Source organism: Scophthalmus maximus, chromosome 18 (genome assembly GCF_022379125.1).
Source record: "Scophthalmus maximus strain ysfricsl-2021 chromosome 18, ASM2237912v1, whole genome shotgun sequence".
NCBI classification, from domain to species: domain Eukaryota; kingdom Metazoa; phylum Chordata; class Actinopteri; order Pleuronectiformes; family Scophthalmidae; genus Scophthalmus; species Scophthalmus maximus.
Genome location: NC_061532.1, coordinates 11,497,314 through 11,524,807, shown reverse-complemented (window position 1 = coordinate 11,524,807; position 27,494 = coordinate 11,497,314). Strand labels below are relative to the sequence as shown.

The following is a 27,494-nucleotide window of genomic DNA, read 5'->3' as shown; positions in this document are numbered from 1 at the left end:
GCTAACGGGCCGGTGCAGCGCGGCACACCGGCCGTTAGACGCACGGAGTGCCGCATTACTAAGAATATTCCTGCATGGAATTTCTCCTGACGTTTTGACTATAAAAGGACAGCAAAACGCTGACTGCAAGGAGAAAGCAATGTCAAGGAGAAAAGGGTATTGGTATTTCAGATCCTCTTGACTGAGAGAGTGAGAATGGGAGGGAGGGAGGGAGGGAGGGGGGAGGAGGAGGCAGGGAGAGATGGCGAGAGAAGGAGGGGCAGAGAAGAGTCTAAGGAGAGGGAGCGGAGTGAGAGAACAGAGGAGGTTATTCCTGTCCCACCAGCTTTTGTTTTGTGAGTACATGTGAGTTGTGTATGTGAGCGAGCTGCCTCCTGATCAGCAGTGAGCCTCAACTGTTTGGTGAACCCCTCCCTCGTCCCATTCTGTCCCCTCTCACTCCCCCCTCTTCATCTCGCTCTCTCCCTCCCTCTCTCTCTCTCTTGGGTCAGCTGTTGGGCCTTTGTTCCAGAGGCATTGTGGGGGATTATCCAGTGTGGCCGTTCATTTGCTAGGCTGTCCGGTAAATGGGGCCAATCGCGTGGCTAACAATCCTTCATACATATTTCATAGGGCTTTTTAACAACTTCTCTGCAGAGCCCGAAATTAAAGGACAGATGTACAAAGACGGAGGGAGGGAAAGGCATGAAAAAAAAAAGAGTTCAGGGATGGAGAGTTGTGTGTGTGTGTGTGTGTGTGTGTGTGTGTGTGTGTGTGTGTGTGTGTGTGTGTGTGTGTGTGTGTGTGTGTGTGTGTGTGTGTGTGTGTGTGTGTGTGTGTGTGTGTGTGTGTGTGTGTGTGTGTGTGTGTGTGTGTGTGTGCGTGTGAGAGGAATGATCGCTGGAAAAGGCAAAATGAGGTGACATACATCCACACTATGCTGGCATAGTCTGAAAACGCATCTTTTTGTCTTTCGCCTGCGTTTTTCTCACTTAAAAAAAACTTTTTCGAATACAGTCCCCGGGGTGGGTAGCTGAAAATTCTGGCTTAATGTTTTAGCGAGGACGAGGAAATTGGAGCCTCTGGAAAATGAAAAAATGAAAAAGTTAATTTAAGAAGACAACTTTCTGATGCCTTCAACTCTCCCTGCGATCACTCATTTTTTAATATTAATATAGACAACACAGCCGTTGTCCTTTCTGCTTGTTTTGTCTCATGGATTCACAATCATAAAATGATGATTTGATCGGTGTTGTAGGGCAACACTGAAGGAAATATTGTTCACCTGGTGAACGGCGTCCATTTCTAAGCCACGATCAAATAACGAATTACTCTTTTATGCTTATTCAGTTAAGGGAAAATTGAAAATATTAATTAAATCATGACTATTAGGTCATGATGAAGAGTGGGGCTCTTTTCTGCTCCTCAGTTTTGTAGTTCAGCGACGAGAGAGAAAGAGGACAAGCTCGACTGTGGCCGACTTCTTCATGTGTCACACAGGTGCTGTGTACGACAAAAGTCGTGCTGTCTCAAAATTAAAGAGTTGCGGTTCTGAGAGAAGGTGAGGGAAAGGCGGAGAGAATGGAAGCGTGTGTGTGCAGCGGGGAGAACCAACAAAAAAAACTGCTTCGTGAAAGGGGATATTATTGCTGATCTACCCCTGTGTAATACAATATGAAAGGAGGAAGATCAGGAGGGAGAAAAGAATCAACAAAGGGGATAAAGCTCGTCTCCATACACACACGCGCACACACACACACGCACACACACACACACTTTTGCCCTAAACTTTGCGTCCTGCTGTGTGTTGGGTAAATACCAATCAAGAAGAAAGAAAGAAGGGAGGAGAACGAGGGAGCGCTGACAGCAATGAGGCGGTTAATCACTCTCATTCACTGACCCCCCCCCCCCCCCCCCCCCCCCTCCCTCTCCCCCATTCTTTCCACCTCTCTCCATCTCCCTCTCTTGTGACAGGTTGCTTTGAGACAGAAGGATAAGCTCTTTTTCAGAGAGAGGGAATCGGATTTCCTGCTTTTTGATGAGATAATAAAATATGACTGAGGACAATAGGAGCCCGTGGACGGCTTGCTGGGAGCTATTCACTTCAGTGGCGGCCCCGGTCTTAAGACTGCTTAGACAAACGTTTAAAAAGGTAGCCAGAGGCCCAAGCCCTAATATACAGGCTACTGTTACACACACACACACAGTGCGCGTGTGTGTGTGTGTGTGTTTTCGAACGTGTTTCGGTAGAGCCTGAGAAATCTCTTCTCTCTCGGTGACTCAGGGTTGGCTGTTTGTTTGGCCAACATGTTTCTCCCCCTTTGCTTTTGGGAACTGTCAGGAGATGTATTGCACCTTCTATTTGCACAGCATTGGCCAAACAAGACGAGACCCTGGAAGATAAGGCTGTGTGTGCAAGTGTGTGTGTGTGTGTGTGTGTGTGTGTGTGTGTGTGTGTGTGTGTGTGTGTGTGTGTGTGTGTGTGTGTGTGTGTGTGTGTGTGTGTGTGTGTGTGTGTGTGTGTGTGTGTGTGTGTGTGTGTGTGTGTGTGTGTGTGTGTGTCCGTGTCCGTCCACTTGCGAGCTGCAGCCTTGAAGGATGAAATGCAGGGACACATTAGCCCCCGCTGCCAGCCAGGTTAATTCCTAACCCCAACACTGCCTGGGAATACCAGCACTTACCATGGTTTGCGCTCGCTGTAGTTGTGTGTGAAACGAGCACTGAGCAGTTTCTCAATGCACAAACCCTCTGGCATTAATGTCTAAAATATCTTTCTTTTTTTAAAGTGACTGCATCTACTCAAGACAGCGAAAAATAAGTTTAAAAACAGTTAGTGGAACTGAAACAGGCCTGTGACATCTCTAGTGAGTCAAGCCAGAGTTTCCCAAACCTCGAAAAACGCACTCACACATAGGCCCCTGTGCCCCACGTATCTGCTCAGATCGATAATCTACAAAGGCCTTGATAAGCTCTTGGCGCACACTGTCACTTTAGCCAAACACAACCCATGTCCCCTTTCTTCCTACACCTCAGTGCACTTGCCCCCTCTCCCCTCCCCCCTGATAATGCTGTGCCACGGCTGAGGAGTCCAAACAACTTGGAAAATATTGAGTCTCAGGGGGATTATTATTATTATTATTATTATTATTATTATTATTCGCCTCTTTTTGTTTTTTCCTCAAGTGCTTGAATTTTCCTCATTTTCACAACAGTCTCTCGTTTGTGACGTGCGGATCAGTGCTTGCTACTACCGGAGACCACTGGGACGGGAAACAGGCCTCAAAGCTGAGCAAACACCAGCCACCCTCACTGCACTGATAGCCTTGAGAACATGGAGCCTTGAGGGACGGTTGCAAATACGCTCGTGTGTTTGTGTATGTGAGCATGAGCACAAGTGTCACATGGGCTCTTCTCAAGGTGCACCTCCGCTGGGGAGTCAAGGACAGGACAGGGTCAAAGACGCTGATGCAGTAGCTCCCCTATCCCATCTTCCTCGCTCCTCCCTCCATCTTGTCTTGCCTCCTCCCCCTACCTTTGGACACTCACAGGCTGAGAATTAATATCATGTCAGGCCCTCATTTTGACCTCTCCCTCCTCTCGCGTTCGTCCCTGCGTTTCCCTCGGTTTCAAGAAATTAGGGGTTGTTGGGGGGATGTAACGACAGACCGAAAAATAACCGATACCCAGAAAAACCTCCAAAAGTAGGGAAGTCTGAAATCACTGTTCGGCCCTTGTTTAGACATTTAAAAATTCATTGTATGAGCTTGTATGGCAGACACAGGTTGAGAGAAAGCAATCTAAATGTGGGATGGGGTGGGAGGCGGGTGGGTCACACAGTGCTGTAACCGGGGCCTCTGGAGGTCAGGAAGTCAGCCCGGCTCAGAGCGACAGAGAGAGCAGGAGGCACGAGGGAAAGAAAGGAGCGAGGGAGTCTGGGAGATAGGAACAGGACATCTGGAGAGGAGGAGAACAGGGGGAGGGAGGGTGAGGAAGAATAGAGGGGTAGCACGAAGGAGGGTGTGGGTGGGCGGGCAAACAATAAAGGAAGGAGAGCAAGGAGCTGCAGCGAAGGAGGGAGGGAGGGGAGGATGGAGGATGGAAGATGGATGGGTGGATAGAAGGAGATATGGGAGGGCAAGTGGAGGAACAAGATGGCAGGAAAAAAAATTAAACTGCAGATTGGATTTGAGGAGGCAGAGTTTGGCATCAGCAATTGGATTGGGAAAAAAGTGTGTATCTTTTTTGGGGGGGATTATTACTTTTTATTTTGTGTGGCATCTCAATCGGTTTATTTATTTGTTACTATTTTTTGTAGCACTTTTTTTTGTCCTTATGGGCACAAAAAGCAAGTCCCCATAATGAAAATCATTAAATCTTCAGGTGAAGACATGGTTTGAAGGTTGTGGTAAGGCTTAGGCAAATAGTAGTTATGGTTAAGGTCAGAGTACGTCTCCAGGAAAAGAATATAAGTCAATGTAATGTCGCGTGTGTGTGCGTGCGCGCGTGCGTGTGTGTGAATGGGGGACTTGCTTTGACACATCTGCAGCTCTGATGCACGCCCTGGTCATTTTGGCATCGAGTCCCTTTGCCACGCTTCATTAGTCACTTGTGTGTAACACACACACACACACACACGCACGGAGGGAGACCAAAATGGTCCAGAAATAATGACATAATCAGCAGCTGTGCCACAGAGCAGGCTGCCCCTCACAAGGTGACCAGGGACAGGAGGAGGGGGGGACGAAGGAGGGAGGAGAGGGGAGAAGAAGCGAGGAGGAAGGGGGTGGGCTGCGCGGGTAAGCGGGTGTGCGTCGAGTGTTGTGTGAGCCCACGGAGAAGGATGTGTTTTTGTGTGCGAGAGCAGGTGAGAAAAGGAGAGAGGGGATCATGTAGTTCTTTATGTTTGAGTGATTCCTCGCTACCCCTGGAGCGCCAGGCTTTAAACACAGCTCTGGTCATTTCATCAGTGCACAGAATAAAGTGGCTTGTTCTCCCATACACACTCACGCATGCAAGCACACACACACGATGAAGAAAAGACCTGTCAGGCTACGTCAGACAGGGGGGGGGGCTCAATGGCCCCCGGCTATTCACAGAGGAGCAGATGATCCCACTCTCTATTCTTTTCTTTTCCTAACTCTTCTCACTAAGAGAATTAAAAAGCCATAAGACAAGTTGGAAATGCCCGTGACATGGTGAGGGTCTGCGGTAATATCGGAAGATCTGTTAGAATCTGTTTTGAATCGATTACCGCCAGCAGATCCCAAGGGACCACGTGGAGTTACCATAAGTGTAATCTTGTCTTGTAGAGGTTTTATTTTCCTCTGTGACACACTGTCAACAGTTTTCACCGGGACTGTTCCTTCACTAGAAAGTTGTTCTAATGAAAACGGTGGAGAGCATGTTCGGTGGATTAGCCAGAGGTACAACGTTGTTTCTAGACAGTTTGTAGATGTACTCGTTAAAAGCTCAATTCTAATGTGTTGGCAGCAGAAAGTGACATCCACATTACTACGTTTTGGTTTCACAAAGCATCACTGCTGCTACATCTACGCTTGGCGTCCATACTACTCTGGAGGGGCTGAGCGCGGCTGCATTGTAGTGTCGCTGAGCCAAAATGAAGAAGTTGGGAAACGATGACGCAGTCAGCCGCATTCGCTTCCTGATTGGTTCTTATCAGTCACGACTCGACAACCAGCGGTGAAGGGAAACGTTTTAAACACCCACTCTAAGTTTTAGTTACACCTCTTCATTGGTCCAAGAAAAGAAATCCCTCGTTTTACTTTTCATTACTGTTGTTCCTCGTGAACAGACGCGTGGAAATGCTTTTTCAGGTGTGTTAGTGTGGACGAGGATTTGTACTGACCTAAAAGCTCAAACGCTCGTCTGGACAGAGAACGTTTTTGTTTTAAAACACTGTTTTAAAAAGAAAACTTTAGTTATGGGTATAGGCGAAATCTCAGAGTCAGATATTCCAAGACCAAGGCAAATAAAAGCTGACACTATTAACATGAAGTTCAGTTAAAAAAACCCCACATTTTTGAACATATTTGCGGGCACACCAACCTCTCAAGCATCACATATTAATTCATTCTCACAATTTCTACGCCTTAGCCTGTATCTGTGATCGTCTATTAAATCTGTGATATCACTTACCTTTGAAAATAATTTGAAAAAGCTGATAGGAAAAGCATCTGCATATTACACACACAGTTGCCAAGTATACAAGGACAGCAAGCGCTCATCCTTTTTGTTGTTGTTGCTGTATATGACAGTATCCTGTACAGCTGTAGTGGGCCGTGTGATGAATGCACATGTACTGAAGGGATGTTTGGTGGGATGAGCGCTTTTCTCAATGGGAATGAAGTAGAACAGCGTAATGACGGGAGGTGTTGAAGATTTGAGGAGGGTGGGGGAGGTGTGTGTTGTTGACTTAAACCCACTGGCAAATTGTGTCGGTTGTATTTTTGGCTGCTCTGAACCTAAATCTATACGGCCTATACCGCTTTTCATCTTGCTCCTTCCCTCCTCTACCTCTTTTTGTCTGCAGTCGCTCTTCAAAGAGAACCCTAGAGCCTTTCAGAGAACACACCAGACTCCTGTGTGTTTTTCAGCTACTTATGTATGTTTTTGCATGTTTGAGGGTGTATCTGTGCATCCAGCGCAACAGTGTTGGCCTTTTCACCTCCCAATTCCCTGAGGTCGGACCCCGGTCAAAGACACACCCCACACCCACGCACACAAACACACCGTGTCCTATGTGCTGAGAAAACAACAGCAACAAAAATGAGCAGGGATAAAGGAGTGCAAGACACGAAGGGAAGAGCAGCAGCAGGAGGAGGAGGAGGAGGAGGAGGAGGAGAAAAAAGACATTAGCCTCTCCGGGTGGAGAACAAATGGAGACCCGAGAGGGACATGAAGAGGAGGAACGAGGGAGGGAGGGGGGAAGGAGAGGTGAAGCACACAATACTATGGGGCATGGCGGTTGGACAGACAGCATCTGCTCTCAGCTCTCTGTGGTTCTGGTAATGGATGGAGAGACACCGAGAGAGAGCAGGAAGGAGGGAGGCGAGGATGAAAAAGCAGAAGATAAGGAAGGACTGTAGAGGGAAATGGCAAAGAGAGGAGGAGAAGAAAGAAGGACCTGGAGTGGAAAAGTCATAATTTGGTAACTTATGGTGAAAAAAACGAATAAAAGCACAGTGGACAAGTACGCTTACGTGAAAGGGCATTATCATTTCAACTGGAGGGATGACAGACAGATGGATAGACAAAAGGGGAAGAGGGACACAAGGGGTGACACATCTTTCCAAAAGGAGAAAGAGCAGCTGATAAGGGAGGACACACGATACCTGTGTGTGTGTGTGGGTGTACTTGTGTGTGTGTGTGTGTGCGTGCATGGCCAAAGGCTTCTCGCCACTTTTGCTGGAAACACTCTCCCACATACAGATCTTAGCCACTTCCTTTTTTAAATGGCGAGGTGTGTGTTTGTTTGCATGCATGCGTGAGTGTGTCCTCTGTGGGAGGAGTGGGCACTGACAGAGGAAACTTGGCCTCGTCGGGCCTTATGGAAACCTGAGAGTTTCCCAGAGCCATCATAAAACTGCCTCTTTATCAGACCCCACCTCTCTCCCTCGCACCCTCGCCGTCTCTGTCCCGTTGCCGGGTCACATACATTCCTGTTTTTATGAAAGATGATGTGTGTTGTCATTGGGGGTTCAAAGACGAGGGGGGGGGGGGCTGCCGAGTAAAAAGAAAAAGGAAACTAAGCGAGAATTTTCACTTGAGTCCTCACATGAAAGCACTTTTCACTCAAAGTCAAGGCTTTGGGAGGCCGGGTGTGTTTTCGGAAGACTTTGATGGTGATGGACGGAGCGAACGAGAAGCGGAGAAGAAAGAGAAGAAGGGAGAGGATCAGGAGGGGGGCTGAGAAAAGAGGAAAGTAGAGCCAGGGTCTAGGTAATTAACGGCAAGCTCTTTAATTACCGCTGGTGTTCATTGTGCCAGAAGGAATGTGACAATTATGCCATTAAAACTTCCTAATGGGGGGAAAAGCGAGCGGGGGAGTTGGGGGGGGGGGCAACGGAAGACATGCAAAAGAGGAGGATGAAAGAATGAAAGGAGAGAGGCAACAGAAGGAAGAGGGGACGACGAGAGAGAGTGAGGGAGGAGGGATATGAAAGGAAAAGAGGAAACAATCGCGACAAAAGAGGAGCTGGGAGGGAGATGGGGAGCGTATTAGGCCAGCACAGTGACAGAGCAGATTAGCATCAAACAAGAAAGGCCACAGACATGTGTGTGTCTCTCTCTCTGTGTGTGTGTGTGTGTGTGTGTGATCACTGAAACAGAGGACATATTCATTCCAAAGACGCCACCAAGGTGGATGGAACTTTGATGATGCAGAAGCTGGCAAAGAGAAAACTCAGTGAGTGTGAGTGTGAGTGTGACTGTGCGTGCGCGCCCGCGCTTGCTGAATCTGCGTAGGCTCCTGTTTCAAGTGGTGGTGCAGGTAGGTAGGGGAGGAAGAGGAGGAGGAGGAGGAGGAGGTGGAGGAGAAAAGGGGAGAGATCCACAGAAAAGGGCCTTGGGGGCATCCTGATACACATCCAGTACATTTCCATCTCCACATTACCTCTATGACTCACACACACACACACACACGCACACACGCGCACGCACGCACGCACGCACGCAGGTAAGACGCAAAAACATAACAAATGTCTCCATGCACATATAAAATACACACAAACACATCATTCCCACACAAACATCAAACGGCAAAAACACACACACACACAACCTACGCACCCGCACTCCCAACACACATGGTCATACACACAAATAACACCCACACACACACACACACACACACACCAAAAAAAAAAAAAAAAAGCCACACACAAACACAGAGTCTTCGTGCTCACCAAGGCGGTTGGTTTGTCAGGGGGGTTAGAATTTGCATGGCTGGGCAAATTTTCCTTGTGTTAAACTCTAATCAGCTCCTGTATCTCTCAGACACCTGCCCAGCAGGAAAAAAAAACCTTCATATGCAAAACACCTTTCCTCCCTCCCTCCTCCGCCCGCGTTCCCCTCCACTGTAGCTCCTCGGCCAACAGAAGACTTATTCACCTGGCCTCGCGCACTCTTTTCCTCTCTGTCTGTCTTCTTGCAAATTTTCACATTTATGTATGCAAATAGGCTGTTCCCCTTAAGCCTTTTTTTCAACAGTAGCTTCCTGGTGCCGCGAGGGGAAGAATGATGGTCTTGTCGGAGGTTTGACAGGAAATGCCTGCCTCGGAAAGAAGAAGTATGTCAGCGGGAAAAGATGGCAGCGCGCCACAGCGTGGACGAGTGTTAAATATCAGTGCAGGAAAGTTTCACTCTCTAAATGATTTCACTTTTTCCCCCCCTGTCCCTAAACAAGTGATTTCTACCGTGGCCATGATTAGCTGAGCGGAAGAAATGGTGTCAATTTTTCTTTTTGGGACTGGGCTTATTGAGACCTCATACATGCAAGTGCTTCTGCCTGCCAGAGTCTTTCAAAGCCTCCCTTAAGAGGGCTGAAGATGGATGTGTGTGTCTGTGTGTGTGTGTGTGTGTGTGTGTGTGTGTGTGTGTGTGTGTGCGCACACACACAGAGAGAAGCCCCAGTGGGCAAATAACCGACAGAGAGAGATTGACGGAAACCGAGAGAAAGAGAGTGAAGCACTTTAAATGTGAGCGCTTGCAAAACTCCCATTGCTCACAAGGGCACTTCCCTCCTGCACGTCATCTCTCTTTCAACCCCTCTCTCCTTCTACCCTTCTTTCTCCCCTTTCCGTTCCCCCCCGACTCCCTCTCTCCCTCCCTTCATCACTTTCTCCTTTGTCTCCGAGCTCTCACCCCCTTCCCCTATCTATCCATCTCCCTCTTCCCGCTCTCCCCCTCTTTCTCTCCCCTTCCTCTCACTAAAACAGTAGGACGCTTAACCTTGATAACAGTGAGATTTTTTCCCCCCTCAAAGTGACACACACACACACACACACACAGACACACACACACACACACACACAGGAGAAGTGCTTTGCCAGCATGCCAGGCCGGTCCAAGGGACGGCTGTACCCTTCGAGGTGAACAGGACACTGGGAAATGCAGCAACAACAAAACACTCACACACACATACACGAACGCACATAGGCTCAATCTCTTTAACAAATACACACACACACACACACCCAGATCACTCCAGGTCCTTCTTAACACAAGCCTTTAAAAGGTCTATTGTCAGCTGACATTGAGAGTGCGCTGGCGTTCCTGAAACATTACAGACACACGTGCACACACACACACACACACACACACACACACGGCAAGGTGGCAAAACGAGAAGTATGAAAACTGAAACACGTTAAAGGTGAAGTTGCCTGCTGAGAATTTATGATTACAATACACTGGAAGACAGTCACACACATAAACATCTCACCACAGATGATCGGTAAATGAGGTGAAGGGAAGTAAAATGTGGTTTCACTCACACCCACCCACACATTAAGGGGAAATTAACAGTGGGGAAGAGGCAATACGAGCCAGGTATCTGTAAGGTTTCTTCCTCATTAGGTGAGAGTTCCTCACAGCTATACATTGCATACTTGGAAAACAAGTCTTCATTGGTGTTTTCAGATGCACACACTAAAAATCCAGAGGTATTATTGAGAAAATACATTGTCGTAAACCTGAAATCTGTGGCATTTTGGAATTGGTTTTCAGTCCAAGGCGACCACATACATTATAGTACAGTGAGCAGAGTGCGGCAGGATGTGTGAGAGACCTGAACTCATTGAGAGGAAGGCGGTGACAGAGCGGACTGGGTTTAGAAGGTGTCACACTACCCGTCTGCATCACGAGGCCTCGGGTGAAACTCACTGTTTTTTGATATCTCACCACACACATACAGCTTCTTAGAATTTGCTCAGAAGGCTCCGGTGTTTACTTTACCTCAAAGTCATTGGCCTTGTTGTAGTGCATGTTTAGGGCTCGGAAAAGCTCGCTGTCGCGGCTGACGCTCATATCCTCGGCTCCGGTGACTCCGTCGTTGATGGACTGCCGGGCAAATTTCTCCATCTGGATGTAGTAGAACTCCCTGAAGTTGCTGAACCATTTGATCAGCTGGGAGGTTATGCAGCGGTTAAACTGGAACAAGAGATGAGGCGGAGTTAGGATCTCAGTCTGTGATTTTTATTGCCACTTAAACCCCTTGAGACACTCTGAGTGGAAATACACGGGGACTGTGTCTAAACCTGAGAAGAGTGAGGATGACAGCAAGTCATTTCACATTAGGGAGTTGAGACATGGGGCGATGACTTAAAAGACTTTGAGGAAACTGAAAGAGAAAAAGATAAACGACAAGAATGAGGGAGAACACAAATTGCAGAGTGAGGGGAGATAATAGAGACATTGAGTAAGACAGCGAGCGGGTTGGGAGGAACAGGAGAGAGAGTCTGTCTGTGTGTGAGTGTGTGGCTCATCTCCCCTACTGGGAGCAGACCTCCCCCCTATCATAACCCTGAGAGTGGAGGGAGAGGTGGAAAGGGTGGGGTGGGGGCAAGACCACAAACACATAATTGACCAGAAAAACGATTAAGTCATCATCTGAAGCGCCCTGGCCCGCAGGGGGCTCAAACATGTACTTAACCCTGTTCACCAATTACACCCTGATTCTCCTCCCCTCTCCGCACCTCCAAGGCAGGAAGAAAAGAGAAGAAAAAGAGCAAAGGAGGGGGAAAAAAAAAAAGGGAGAGCGGAAGATAGAGGCAGTAAGTGCTGCAGAGAAGGCTGTGGCTACCTGATCTGTGCCGCTTGGCTGGATTCAATGGGGCGAGGTAAACCTATTAAGACCCTCGGCTGGTCCCAGCTCGGGTCTCGGCAGTGAAAACACTCTGTCTAAACATCCAAACCACTAGATAAGGACCTCAGGGGATCAGGATCCCTCCAAGTCTAGACAACCCGGATTGGTCCCCTTAAAAATATAGAAATAACACTATATTCACTTCAGTGACGGCCCGTAATCACATGTTACACATTCATAACTCTTGCAAGTGAAAAGTCGATACGCCTAACTATCTCCCATGCCCTTAACGCACACGTGTGCACACACACACACACACACACACACACACACACTGGCCTTCACCCCCCCCCCCGTCCGCTTTTTGTGGTGCTGGAAGAATGGGGGGACAAAACGCTACTAAACGCTGAGCGGACTGCTCGCTGGGGAGGCAGAGTGGTTTTGACATGGAGATTAGGCCCTGGCTATTGTTCGACAACACACGGACACACACAAACACGCACGCACACTCTTCGCGCTCTGCGAAGGGCAGTCGAGCAAAATGCAAGCACATGGCGACGGGAGGGCGAGGCAGTGGGACAGAAAGACAGGAAGAAAAGTTGGAGAATCAGAGTAGGAGACATAGGTGGGACGGGGCTAAAGGAGAGGGCAGTGCCTTTCTGGAATGATGACATAATGGCAGAGTGGAAAAGAATAAGTCCGCTTGACATTGTTTGGCAGAGGTTTGGGAGGGTGTGAAGAGGGGGAGAGGAGGGGTAGCATGGTAGCTGTCCTAAAGTGCAGGGTGAGCATAAATGGGGAAACGAGGGAGGGCGGCAGGGAGGAGAGGAGGACGGGTGCAGGTCAGCGATGTCGGACAATAGCGCTTTTGCTTGTGGGGGGGGGGGGGGGGGGGGGGGGGGGGGGGGTTGAAGAGGGTTGGAACGTGAGCAGTCAGCAAGCTGGGGTCGTGACATCGGAGTGTCAAACAAACAAACTACTGACACAGATACATCGGCTGCACGGGGCTATTCTTAAACACACACAATGTAGCAGACAGTCGGAGGGTGACAGAGCACAAACACGTTACACTCAAGTTGTCAGTGAGCTATAAAACCCTTCCTCGCGTGTAAGATCCGAACGAGACTTAGCGGGAGTGAACCTGAGACATAAGTGAATTGGTGTTGATCTATGCCGGCATGCATCTGAGCGCCACATACTGAGATTAAAGTCAGTGAAAGAGTTGCCATCGCTCATGCAGGAGACCTTTGGTGTCACTGCAGCTGAGTGACGGATAGATTTGTCACATTGGACCAGGATTACTTTATTATACCGACGGCTCAGGAGGAGATGTATTAGTGCCTGTGTGTTCGAGCCGAACAGCACGAAGCACACAATGATACATATACAGTACATGCAGGTAAATTACATTAGGTTCTGCACCCACTGCACTCGACACACTCAGGGACTCGATTTTGGCAAGTCACCCTACAGCTTCTAGCAGTCTCGGTTCATTAGGTTGCTGGTGGGGGGGCAGAGACCCCCTGATAGCAGCTAAGGACGAGTGTGTTCAGAGTAAAGGAGGAAATTGGTTCAAAGAAGCACATCAGTGCAGCTCCTTAATCAGAGCTGGCAGGGGTCAGCCAGCACCGACATGATATGCAGCGAAGAAAGTGTGTGTGTGTGTGTGTGTGTGTGTGTGTGTGTACACGCCTGGCTGAGAGGCATATGAGAGCGAGACAACGAGAGCATGTTTCTCACACTCACACTCAAGAGCCTGTGAAAGGTCAGCACAAGATAGAAAGTGGCACACACACACACACACACACACACACACACACACACACACACACACTATGCTCATGAAGTCCAGGAAAGGAAAACAGTCAAGTATCCTAACTATATTAGTTGCCTGCAAAAAAAAAAAAAAAAATTCAGGGTGCTTCGACTGTAGGTGCCAAACCTCCACACGTACAGTGTATCAGCTAATAAGTGATTTTACAGTTTTGTATTTTGAATAGGATAAAAAAAAAGCCGAGAAGCATTTGGATGAAAAGCATTCGGTGTGTCTCTGGCCAACATTTTCTGTGACACATTGGTCAACAATGGAGCAGAAAGCACACAGATGACCTCAGAATGCTAAGCTACATCCAGAACAAGCGGAGAGGAGAGCAGAAAGACAGAGAAGCCTGTACGGGCCTCCCTCTCTCTCTCTCCTCCTCTTTCTCTTTCTCTTTCTCCCTCTCTCTCGCTCTCGTAAGCCCCTTCACAGTCATCAGGGCTTTCCAACGTTTCCTGTTTTCGCAGGGGTGAATTGTGGGAGATAATCTCTGGCTGCCTATTGGCTGACTGCACACAAAAAGCGGCCCTGGAAAGCGGGCTTTTGTTACTGCGGCGACTCAAAATCCAGCCGCTGGCTTTTCTTTCTCCCCGGCACCGCCGAGGCACACATACCATGCCACACCATCAGCAAAAAAAAAAGAAAAAGAAAAGAGAAGGAATGACATATAGAAAAGGCAAAGCCCTCCTGACCTCCGCTACACACAGCACATGACTGGTCCACATACTGAGGCTTGTCACTAAAAGAGCCACATGGAGATAGACAAAGAATACAAGTTGTGTTCACTTGAAAACGAAAGACAACTGTGAAAACATACACAAACTGTATCTCTTTACAAAGGCAAGAGCTTCCGCTGACTTTATTAATTGACTGAATAAACCACTTTTTTAATCTGTTCATTAATCTGTTACAATCATTCCCCCTTCATCAAAACAATATCTGCAATAATAATGAGATGTCTTCAAGCCGGTGGGACTATAGGCTGACATATGCGGCGCCAACAATAGTATTATGACACCTCTGTCAAAACATTTCAAAAACACCAAAAGTCAACAAAATAAAAAAGAAGTCACAATCGTCTTGAAAGGAGCTTAATCAAGGGGAAAAACGGCAACAGCATCCCCCGGTTGTTAGGGCAACCCACTTCCCACGTTCATTAGGTTCTCGACAGTCAAGACCTGATTAGTCGAGACCTGATTAGCCTTCAAGACTTTTGTCTGAGGACAGCCACTCGCTAAGAGGCCGCACAGGCTGAATCTAATTAGATAGTCCGTCTCATTCCCATACATGTCTGCTAACTTGCAGCTCGAGTCCATTGTTCTCCGCAGAAAACAAAAACAAACTAATGTGACTCATAATCCCCTTAACTAGCTTGACCTTGTTTAAGTATCTGATGAGGGCCTTCATGAAGTGGCCACCTCCTTGGGAATGGTTAGTTAGTAAAAACCAAATGGGGGACCCCCCTAATAGTCTCTGTTGCTGTAACTTATTTCAACAGAAAATGTCAAATTCGTGGGATGCTGCAATATTGAATGAATTACCATTTACAGGCGCCTTTAGGGCTTTGCCAACGTGTTGCCCCGTTTTCAACCACACCAATGAAATCCTCAGAAAGCCATGTGAGCCGCGAGTCATGGTTGGTGGTGATGGCATCCAAGAGGGGGCAGCTGGGAGAAAAGGGAACCTTTATCTTCTGATTTGAATAAGATGGCCTGGATCTGTCACAGTGTTTACAACTCCGTATGGTCCGAGAAGGGGACACAAACAAAACAACCGTGACGCGAACAACCTCGGTTGCGCACACTACAACGGCCATTGTTGTTGGGGTTTTTTTTGTAAGGTTTACATGTTGTTCTTTGTTTTACAAATTCCCTTCATTAAACTCCCAGTGGAACTAACGGTCATCCTTGCCATGTTCCCTAAACCTCCCTCTATCCAATCATCCTCCCTACACCTGCTCAGATAACCACCCCTCCGTCTCTAGGCTCCATCCTCCTCTCTATCCTCTGCCCTCTCCACCCCTCCATTACTCATCCCACTCTTTATCTTTACAATAATCATAGACTCTTCAGCTCCGTTATTTAAACCCATGGTTTATGTTTTGTTTTTCTTTCCTTTGTGTTTTTTTTTACAAAATACCTTAACTTAATTCAGGGAGGGGCCTTCTTTTAAGACAGACAAGCACGCTCTATTCAAGGCAACTGAAACTGACTGATCACAATCCATAATCAAACTTCCTCTTTTTTAAGCAGGTGTTTTAACAATTGGACGAGCAAAAAAAACAAAAAAAACAAAGTCGGCAATAGAAAGGGAAAAAAAACAGGTAAAAGAGTGTTGTCTCGTTAAACACCCTGCATGAAGGGCTGTCACCATTTGAAGAAAGTAATAGTATAAGGTTGAGTTTGAAAATGGAAAATTAAAGGATATAATGTAGAAGGAGGGTCAACTTTTTGGCAAAGATCGTAAAGTTAAAGAAACTGTGTTTGGACTCACTTTGACATCAGAGAAGAACATCTTCAGCATATTCGAGCTCGGGTAGCGGGTGTAGAAAAACATGAGCTTGGCCTTCTTCAGATGATTGGGGGAGAGACCCTCCTGGATCTGCAAACAGCTGTTGTTAAGGACGTTAACAATTGCTTGGAGGGAAAAAACAACTTGTAGCTACTGATATTATCAGAAAGTCAACATAATTGATTTGGGTGAGGGGTAACCAAATTTTCTTTCAGGCATGAATGCAGGGTTGCTGGGGGGGGGGGGGGGGGGGGGGGGGTTGCGAAGACAGTGCACCAAAGCATAACCATTTGCTTGCAATTAGCATCGTCCGTATCAGGTGTGAGAGCGTCACGGTAAATAAAATGCTGGCCAGCACTACAGCCGATGCTTTTACATAAGGAGGCTCATTTCACAGTCAAAGTGAGCAAACGCCTTTGCCTACACCCTGCGCTTACCTCCACCCAAAAATAAAAGGAAGAAGAAAAAAGGAGACATTTGCATATCACAGACAAAGACAGCAGTTAACGCCAGTGACGGGCAAGAAGGCCTAATGGCTTGGCGACAACACATGCCAAGCCTGAATATGACTGTCTGATGTTGGCTTCATATCAGTAACAAAACAAGGTCTAGGAGATAGTCTCAAACGCCGAACCACGCAACATGAAAAAGCTCCTCACACTCACATAGGCCATATTCAAATACATGTCAGAGGCCTTGTCCTCCTAATGGATCGCCTGGATTGAACAGCACAGGGGATGGAGATGGGCTAGTGCGGGCACCTTGAGGGAACGAATGGTTCCAACCTTCAATTACATCCCCCTCCTCCTCCCTCTGCTCCACCCCTGCCCCCCAGCCCCTCTGCTGCTGCCAAACCCTTGGAGGAGCAAAAGAAGGAGGAGGAGAAGGAGAAGAGGGGCTCTGAGGCTTTGGACTCAGCCAGTGACGGGAGGGGGGCTGAAACACATCTGCGCCACTGAACGGCCCAAGCCATTTCCATGGTGAATTAACGGCCGTATAATGCATCTGATAATATCAATCTGGAGGATAAGACATTGAAAAAGGGAACAGGGATGGGGGTGGGCTGCACGTTAAAACCTCAGGCTGTTTCAACAAGGGTTTTCATCAAGCAGGAGTAAGACAGGGCTTTAAATTACACAGAAGATGCAGCCCCAAGATTTCATGAAGACTATTTACACTTGAGTGGACAAAATACATTGCTCGACATTATTTATGATCTACAGGGGTTGGCTGTGATCGTTAAAATCAGTCAAGTGTCCAGATGTAGCTGTAACTATAGAGTGGGAAGAAGGCATCAGCTGCGAGATTGGATTGCCCTTGGCCTCAGGGTTACACGGCAAAGCCAGCAAATGCTGAACCACGCTGGGTTGGCTCCTTAAAGACCCTGTCTACTTTGTCTGATTCAGTGAAAGAGAGGGAGGGAGAGAGAGTTAGTTGTATACGCAGCGAGGGTCTTGTGGGGGAAACCCTGGCAGACTGGTGTTACTCTGTCAGGCCTGGCCAAAAGAGCAGCACTTCACTCTCCACACCATACCATCTGCTCCAAGTGGAGGGGATACAATGGCTTCTCAGACAGAGAGAGAGAGTTAGAGAGAGGGCTCTTTTTCAGTAAGGCAAGGTGGGATTTGTTTGCCGTGAAAGCTGTGCACTAACACTTAGATTCATTTTGCTTTTTCAATTAGGATTAACATTGCTTTCCTCTTATCGGTGAAATTAAATTTTTTTTTAAAAGAAAGACGTCAAGGTTTTACCTCTCCGGCCATAAATGCAATATCGCCTCCCTTCAGACGACAATTAAGAAGCTTCATATCTCCTGATGAGGCATTTTCGTCTCCAATTCACTCACAGCTTGCAAATGTAATTGTGATAGGACTTAGGGGTGGCGTGCAAGGCTATTATTTTGTCATGATGGTGCACTCATACCAGCTGGCCCACTGTTTGCCTGCCACATCTGACAAGACATCATCATTCGCACAACACTTCCCCAAAGCCCAAAGTCATGAGAGGAAAATAGCTGCTCCACTTCCTAATTCCAGGTGTAAGGACAAGAAAATTTGGAGTTGAACTGAGAACAAATGAGGAAATTGATAGCAGCCATCTGCTCCACAAAGCAGCTCAGTACTGGTGAACTTGAACACACCTCGCAAAATGTCTGACAAGCTGTCTCTGACTTCGGAGGCTCCAAAAAAATCCAAGCTGCACTAATATCAATGTCTACATCAATAGAAACGACTATTAACAGGGAGAGTACAAATAAGATGATCCATAAATGTCATACTAATTTAATTTTAAGATAATTACAAAACTTAAACTTTAAAGTTTGTTCCTTAACCCTGGGAATCAAAAATAAAAGATGAAAAAAAACAACGTTTTTTCTATACATTAAGGGATATACATCTGTTAATGCCCTGATTTTAGAAATGTTACAATGAAAGCCACGGCATCTGGCATATGTGGTTAAGGTTTGATTTTTTTCTACTTCCTCTCAGTGAGTGTGTGTCTCTCTCTCCCCTTTCTCTTTTCATCCCTCCATCGGGAGCCCATAGAAGCAAAGGATTATGGATCTCTGGAAAGCGTTCACCCTTGGGTCAGAAGACAAGACAAGGCGAGGTAATGAAAGATAAACAGCTCGCTGCAAACACCTGTTAACGTCCGCTTCAAAGAAAGACGGGGAGGAGGGGGGTTTACAGGGAGGGAAAACAAAAAAAGAAGTATTTGGCTGCCAAGCAACAGCCGAAGGGCCCCCCGGGCTGTTGACAGATCTTTATGAAATGAAAAAAAGAGAAAAGAAACGACAATGATTGTGGGCCTTTTACAACAGCGATGGATGATAAGAGGAACACAAGAGAAAACACAAGCAATCATAAATATACATCTTTACCGAGTCCTCAGGCGAACCGTCTGTGACATGCACGTACAAAAAGATACACACATGAGAAAGCCAAGGCATTAAGTAGAAGAGAAAAGGGATCCAAGCTCTAACTGTTAAATATACATATTGTCTTATATAATATATCCTCAACAGGTAAAAGGCTATAGGATTAAATTCTTGAGCATGTAATGAATGTTAATTACTTAAGGACAGCCGGCATGACGCAAATCACACTTTCATAAGGGTTAAGGGGTCTTGAATACTTAGGGACTAGGGAGGTAAAGGGAAGCAGAGAAGGGACTGAACATTTCTGTTTAAGCTATTAGTACTGACTCCTTGGGGGATTCCATTTGAGCCTGCCATAGGGGATAGCCTCTTTATCCGCAGGGCAAGATTGGGGCACACTGGGGTTAAACTATAAGAGCCATATAACACCATTGTGTGCCAAGTTTCGGGATGCTATCTGTCTCCTTGTTCTCTCAAGCCATTTTAAAAAAAGGAATTGGGGCAGCAAATGTCGTTGGGACCTAACCTTTGTGAGTAAGTGATATGTGACAAGTGAGCTTTTAAAGTGAAGATGGAAGGTAAGGCTGTATGGTGCTGTGAGAAGGAAGAGGTAAGAGTGTAAAAATAAATACAACAATACAGTACAATGGAGAAGAGAACAGCAGTGGGAGGAAAAAGTGATTCATCAACAATTGCTCAGTATCTTAGGCTAGTTTCAAACAGCCCCCCCCAAAAAAATTGATTTTTAACTCTGTGCTTCAGATGCATGGTTTTCTACCTGTCTCTGCAGGGAATTACCACCTGAGGATTTTCCGTGGCTTACTCAGACATAAGTAGGTTTGAATTGAACTTCAGAGGGTTAAAACATCTGTCACACACACATTCACTCATTGCCAGTAAACCCCCTCAAAACATACACTTTCTCTCACACACATCATCACCACCATATTTTTTAAAGGATACATTGCTGCCTGAGTAAGGTGAGATGTCAGACATGTCCTGAAGGTCACCGCACTCAGACTTGATGAGGGACAGGGAGAGACCCTCGGCTGTGCTACCAGGGTGCGCTGGTGAACAAGAGCGATGGTGATGCCCCATGTGGTGACCCGATGCCATCTTGGTCCTCAGGCTGGTGGTCTCCCGGGACAGGTCCATGGAGTCTGGAGAGGAACGGTCCTTGCCTGTATAGCCACCTGTGGGTCCGCCGAGGTGACTCTGGAATGGGTAGCCCATGAGAGGCAGTGGAAAGGGGTGTCTAAACGATGGCGGACTGAAGCCCATGGACGCAGAGAGCGAGGAAGGGTGAAGGGCAGGGTGGTGGTGACCGCCATGGGCACCCACAGCTGAAGACTGGTGGTGGTGGTGGTGGTGCTGGTGCTCACTGGGTGTCTTCCTCACGACTAATGGCAATGCCTCGGTTTGGTCATTGGTGGTACCTGGCATCCCAGGCATGCTGGCAAAGGAGTCTAGTGGATTGGGAATGATGACATCACCAAAGCACTGCAGCCTCTGGTTGGCGGTGTGGAAATTGGGATTGTCTCCATTGAGAGCAGTGGGAAATCTTTCAGGAGGAATGGATAGTGGGGGGAAGGCCTGCTGGGGTGTAGGGCGAGGAGGTTTGGCAAACACCTTAACCACTGTGTCCACTACCTGGGTCATGGCTGAATTGAGTTCCTGCTTCAGTGTTTCTGCCAGCTGTTTACCCTCGGCATGCATGGAGGAGCCTGGACCTCCCTGTCCTTTGCTTCGACCAAGCCCCTCTCTTCGTGGCTTTTCTCCGTCAGCCAGCAGGGCCTGCTCCTGAAGCAATGCCCGTGCCCTGTCCAGGAAATGGCCCGGGTCCAGGTCAGACATCTCATTGTCAGAGCGCAAGTCATCTCCACCCCGGTCGTCACCACCAGTGTCAGACCTGGTTGGGCTTTCCTCAGACATGTTTCCTATGTCATTGTGGAGGTCGGTGTGTTCCGAGTCGTCTGTTGAGTCATAGATCTGAAAAAACTTCTCCTGCAGCTGGCGTAGCTGTTTCTGCATGTCCTCCAACTGCAGCTTCAGTTGCCGGCGCTCCTCCTGCTTCTGCTCCTTCCTCTGGCACACCAGCTGGGTGAAGCTCTGCTGTTGCTGTTGAGGCAGACGCTGTTTACGCTTGTTCTCTCGGCTGCTACTGCTGCACACCTCGCCTCCCCGTGGGCTGCTGGGGGCCTGCTGCTGAGACTGAGGAGGTGGGCAGTCTAGCTCCATCTCCCGCTCTCCATCCATCTCGTGGTCACGTTCATGACGGGAAGCAGCAGGTATCACAACGCTGGGTGAATGGCTCATACCACGTATAATGTTCTCTACGCGGGCTCGCTTGGCACGCAGGTGTTCATCATTGAGACGTTCAATGTCAAAGGTGGCCAGGCCAGGAGGACGGCCAAATGGTGACAAGCACTCTTGAGGTGTGCTGTCCTGTGAAGAGTTACTGCAGGCATCCTCCTGGGGAGCATCTGAGCTTGCATTGGAGAGCCGTGATCCAGGGAAGCCTGATTCCACCCTATCGCCCCTGTCTCCTCTTTCTCCCCTCTCGGGTCCCCCTCCATTTTTAGCCATGTTATTCTTGAGAAGCTGAGAGATAATGGTGGTGCCAGGGAAGGGCATCATGGCGTCCTCATATGAGTTGGCCCTCTTCAATAGCTTTCGGAGTACATTGGACTTGGACTCACTGTCGCTGGCTGAAATAACGCCAGGCCCACCATGTGGCTGCACTACAGAGCACTCCATGGAGTCGGTGTCTGATCCGTGGTGAGAGTGGGAGCTCAGAGAGTTCATGGCACTGAAAATGGCTGCTTTGGCGCGGGCAATGTTATCAGTGGTTGCTGTTATGGCTGCTGCTGTGGAGGAGGCTGTGCTGCCCACGGTTCTCTTAACACCAATGTCCACACGTCTTCGCTTGGTCTGTCTGTTCAGGAGGGAGTCGCTGTCATGGTCCGGCATCACGGGCTGTTGCTATTGGGCCATATCCCACAAACCCAGTCCACTTGGATCGAAGCCTCTGAGTACCTGTGGGCAGAAATTCACAGATGTATGACTCACAAAAGGGAATAAAATATTTTAAGTCACACACTCATTCAGGCAATGTCCTTTACCACTTCTTATTTCAAAAAATAATCTACATTGAATTTGACCGTTTGATAGACTGAAACAATCCAAACAATTCAACCTGACATTATGGATACACACTGAAGAATTTTGTCTCAAGCCAGATATCCCTTTGAATATGTTTTCTTCAAAGACAGGGACATCCATACATTTAGGCAGAAAGGACCAATGACAGAGGGGTAAAGGGAACAGGCGAGATGGGGTCAGAATTAGGCCTTGGCTCTACATTCCAGGGCAAAGTCCTACATTTTATCCTGTCCCCTGTTACACGCCGTGCGACACTGAACCAGTTCCCACGGAACACAAAGCTGCATAAAATTATGATAATTACTTAAGTACTTGTCCTCATTTCCATGTTTGTGCAGTGTGAGCCAACATATTAACTCTCAAAATAAAATAAATGAAATGAAAAAAATTGGGTTAAGATTATATAAAAGAAAATATTGTGTACAAGGGGAGGCGATGCATATGCGGATATGTCGCCTGTACAAAATCCTCTTCGTAAGTGAGCTATCATTTGGTTAGTTCAACAAAATATTCTAATTTGAAAACATGTTTAAATCATTTTTTTTAAATCCAAGATTTGTGTTCACATTATAATCAATATGGCCATCATATCTTAAGCAATGGGGAGAGTGACACAGAAGAAACACAAAAAAGCCTATTGATTTTGTTGCCAGCGTGAGCTCACGTCTGTGTTTTTTATTTGTCTTTTCATCTGGCAAGGGCAGTTAATTCTGCTCAAATGAATAGGTCACAAGGGTCAACTCTGGCAAGGAGCAACTTAAAGCGCTCTTACAAAAACCCTAATGCCCCGCTGAAAGCAAAACGTTTTGTCACTACGGGCCTGCATCAATAATGCTTCGTAAGCAGCGGTGGCAGCGTCTTAGTCAAAGCCATATCAAATGCATCTATCAAATTCATTAATAACAAAAAAACTGGATCTGTGTGCCTCTCTATAAAATAAAATATTCTAGAGGTCAGTAAATTCATAAATGTTTTTTAACGGTATAAAAGTTGTGAAAGTGTTACTAAATTTCACATTTTCTCTTTACACTCCAAAAACACCGGCCCTTGTCAGACCGAGGCTCAGACAAAAATAACTAAATATATAGAAGAGCAAATTCAAGGCAAAACTTTACATACATTTTACAGGTTATACCAGTACAATTGTTGCTTGGATTCAAGTTTACTTTTAGACAGAACTGCAAGTAAAAAAAAAATCTAATTTTAAATAACAAAAAAGTGACATGAATGGTTCAGATCTGTGTTTAATGTTTATACAAACAAAATTCATCGTGACACATTTTATAGGCTCAGTTACAGTGGAGGGCAAACAGAAGGGAAAATATAAGCCTGGAGAGATTTAACAACATTCTCTTTAACTGATTATTTGTTTAATTTAACTCAAAGTAATTATCAGTATCATCTTTAAATTATTACTGCATGTGATAGTTGTTTTTTTTAATTAAAAGGCTTCTTTCTTGTCACTATAGCTTCACTAGACACATTACACACAGGCGGGCGCACACACAACTTTGCTCTTGGCTTTGTTAGACACACAAGTGACAGGCACTGGCAGATTTTTCCCTCTTGAAAACACAACAACATTTTTTTAATTCACATTTTGTGAAATGACAATTATAAACCCTCCATATTTGTCGTAAGCACATATTCCCCCCATTAAAAAAATTCAAACGAAGAAACACCAGGGTTCCAAAATAAAAAAGCCTTTGATAAATGGCTTTGGCCCAAGTCTTGACAGCCATATCCCGCCGTTCAGACAAGATGTGATACATCTCCAAGAAAAATAAAACCTTGACTGATCGCCTCAGGATCTTAACAATGAGCTTCAAATAGTCACCAGCACCTGTCTTTTCTGACCGTGCACCTGTCTCACATTGCCCATGCACACACACACACACACACACACACACACACACACACTCTCTCTCTCTCTCTCTCTCTCTACCTCTAAGAAAACAATTTCAAACAACTATGAACCACACAAATATCCCCACTGCACTTTTTACACTCCATCATTTTAACCCGTTTCTTCCTCCCATTTCAAAGCCCATCAACAAACGATCAGCTCGTTAAAAAAATAGATAATTATAACTTATCACTTGGCCTGAATTAAAAATAATATGAGGATGTTGTAAGTTTCTGGAGTTAAAGAGAGAGTCCAACAACATAAGATTGTAAAACTGACTTGTGACTCTTGTGCATTCGGTCGCCAATGGACAAAAGCCCCACAAGAGGCCCATCTGGGTACAGTTGTAGACAATGTACCAGCAGCCTTCTATCACATCTGTCCGAGAGCGTTGCCGCAGGGAGACAGACACGAAATACACAAAGCAGGAGGCAGGTGACAAGCCCCATATGTGCCCGGGCCGCCAGCACAATAACACAACCACGGGTGAGGCAGGGAAATGGCATTTCAAACAGGAGAGCAAGCACAAGCACATGAGATGACGCTTCTCGTTTGGAGGGCGACAGCACTCTTCCAAAACTTACTTGGACCAACTTGATCGCGGCGTCGGTGCGGCAGGTTGGAGCGGCCTCGGGGAAACGACAACAACAACAACAACAACAACAACAACAACAACAACCCAGCGGCTGATCGCGCAACTCTCCAGCACCCGTCGACACGCGAGGGCAGCGAAACACGAAGAACGCACTGTGGCAGAGACGTGATAAGTTGTGGATCATCCGAATATCACCCCCCCTCCCAGTTATTGGTGTTTGATTTGTTTCTTTCCTTTCCGCCCACCGTGCGCTTGCGAGGCAGAACCAGAACCAGAGAGGGAGGTATCCGAGGACAAGGTTACTCACCCTTTTCGATGAGCAGGGGGGCCAACCTGAACTCCTGCGGCGAAGAAGAAGGAGGAACAAAAAAAAAAAAGGAAAAAAGGGGACGAGGACACAGGGAGCGCTCGGCGGATCGCGGGATGCTGGAGTAAAAAACAGTTTCTCAGAGGAGCGGGGATAAAGTCGGCGACGCGCGCGAAAGGAAGCAAAAGGGGAGAACATAGAAGATGAGAAGAGCTCTTGCGCGTCGGTCTCTCCCTCGATCCTCTGCTGTGACTGAAAGAGTGAGAGACATAGAGAGGGAGAGGGAGAGAGGGGGAGAGAGAGAGAGAGAGAGAGAGCGCGCGACTGTGTGCGCGCGTGTGCGTCTCCGAGGCGCACTGGCTGCGGACGACTGGATGCTGGCGCGCTCCTCCGCCACTAAGATTCACTTTAAGACGAGGCTGAAGGAAACAGGAAGACGTGCGCGTCACGGGCGGCGTGATGTCACCGCCGCAACCCACCAATCAGAGGCGTCCGTCCGTCCGGCCCGGAGAGCAACGCACTGAACTTGACCAGGGACGGGGACTGGAGCGTGCATCTGAAGAGGGGGGGGGGAGAGAGACAGACAGACAGACGGACAGACAGACAGACAGACGGACAGACAGACCGGGGGGGAAAGGAAATACCACTGTTACCAATCTCTTTCTTCTCAAATCACCGACGCTGCCAGTAAGAATCGTCACGCACTTTGACACTTCGACACTCCGCCGAATCCACACGAGACACAGGCCGCATGTGTAATTCACTCTCACATTCAAGTCTGAAAATAGAGAAAGTCCGGGCTGCTTTATTCCTGGGGGGGTTGAAATGATGTGCCGATGTGTCTGAGGAGAAGTCCGCATAAGAATGACGATAATAGCTGCCGAGACGTGTTGAAAAAGAAGAGAAGTAGATTTGTTTGGTAACGCTGAGATTGAGAAAGAGAAACAGGACTTTATGGTGATGGTTATGGCAGGGAGTGATTTCATTGCAGCGTGCTGGTGTTAATGTTTCAGTCTCCTCTCGTGGCAGTAAAATTACAAGTTCAAAAACTTTTTTTTTCCCACAATACAAACCACTTTTTTCTACGCACGTGTCAATGCGTGTTTCGGTGCTTTATGAGAGTCAATTAAACAAATGTATCGAGATTCACTCATATCTAACGATTTCCAACTTTGTAATTTGATCCCTTCATATGTCTAACGTGTATTTTGCACATCAGTCGTCTCGTGCACATTTCTCTGCTCGTCGGTTAGTTTCCACGGAGCAGACGAGCGGCAGCAGGTCACTTGGGTGTCGGAGGCTCAGAGTGGCATGTGGAGATGTTTTACGCGCAGAGTTTGCTCATTGGTCCGATTTGTGAACAGGCAACGCGGCACAGAGGAGGCTCGCAGCTTTGCTGTGGAACTCGGATCATCCGGAGAAGCCAATCTCCGAGGAGAGCCGAGTGTCGTCGTGAACCGTCTGTCACTGGGATCTGCGACCTGCTGCCACGGACAAACCCCCCCCCGCGCGTAAAGACTGCGCCGTCATCGCGAACGACCATAACGTGAAACGCATAGAAAAAAAAATCCACCTGGATGTTTTCAAATCCAAACACTTGGGAGAGCATTAGAATGAGATGCTCTTCTCTGTAATCGTCCCCCACCTGTAACGCGGGACCCGGCGGGAACTGACATCTGATCCCTTCCATACGAGCCACGTTTGACGCTTGTGATTTATGAAACGTTGACGGCCGATCGCTCTCGTTCCTCCCGCGTGCTGACCGAAAGAATATTAGACGCATGGAATTATTACACTGCTGCTTTTTCCGCGAACGTTTCAGCCCTCGACCTTAACAACAGGTGCACGCACACATTGTTTAGTAATATCGCCTGTATGTAATTGTTATTTTTGTGCCACTGAAATAAATTATTACGTAAAAGATTTTTATTTTTTTTTTATACATTGGGTCTAAGCAGCTCTGGATAATCAGGTCACATCTATATTTGGACTCAACCTGTGGTAAGAGAAAGCGCACGCATCGGATTAAGCACATACAATAAATAGATTTATTTAGTACAACCTTTATTATTGTTGTTATTATTGGTATTCGTATTATTATCACCGGTGGCTGATTGCGTTTGATTTGCGCTTGTTCTTGTGACCCAACCGGATGAAACCAGTTAAGAAAAAAAAACGCTTTTCACTGTAATTATTATTGACGTCCTTTTGGGCCTTTTTTTTTACCTCAGTATTTTCTCTTTGGATTCATGTGTTGCTCGCAGAATCTCCTTTTTTTTTCATCCTCTACACGAACATCCTAAAGCACTTAACGAGAAATCTTATTTTCCATATGCCCCTCAGTCAGGTGCCAAACGGGAAAAGGCGAGTCTCTTTTCCATGTCGCAAGCAAGTGGTCGTTATTTTTTTTCTGGTAGGTTTTTTTCGTTGCTCTTTTTAGGACCAACGAATTGCAACGAAGTCAGCAAAGTTTAGAGTGTGTGGGGTGTCTTTTCCAGAGCAGGTGTCCCGGC

The 27,494-nt window shown here is 47.1% G+C and overlaps 1 protein-coding gene across 2 annotated transcripts in view; it reads right to left on the bottom strand.

Annotated features, from left to right (window-relative positions):
* The window catches only part of LOC118290434 (prospero homeobox protein 1), a 28,160-nt gene extending 2,650 nt beyond the window's left edge, over positions 1–25,510 (bottom strand). The window contains exons 1-4 of one of the 2 annotated variants that reach the window (XM_035618115.2): positions 24,982–25,510; positions 19,975–22,047; positions 16,116–16,223; positions 10,954–11,148 (exon numbers count right to left, since the gene is read on the bottom strand). In XM_035618115.2, coding sequence (XP_035474008.1) covers positions 10,954–11,148; positions 16,116–16,223; positions 19,975–21,981 — 2,310 coding nt within the window. In that variant the 5' untranslated portion in view covers positions 21,982–22,047; positions 24,982–25,510. The remainder of the gene's footprint in view (positions 1–10,953; positions 11,149–16,115; positions 16,224–19,974; positions 22,048–24,981) is intronic. The other variant, XM_035618116.2, reaches the window with a different exon arrangement.
* Positions 25,511–27,494: the final 1,984 nt, after the last annotated feature.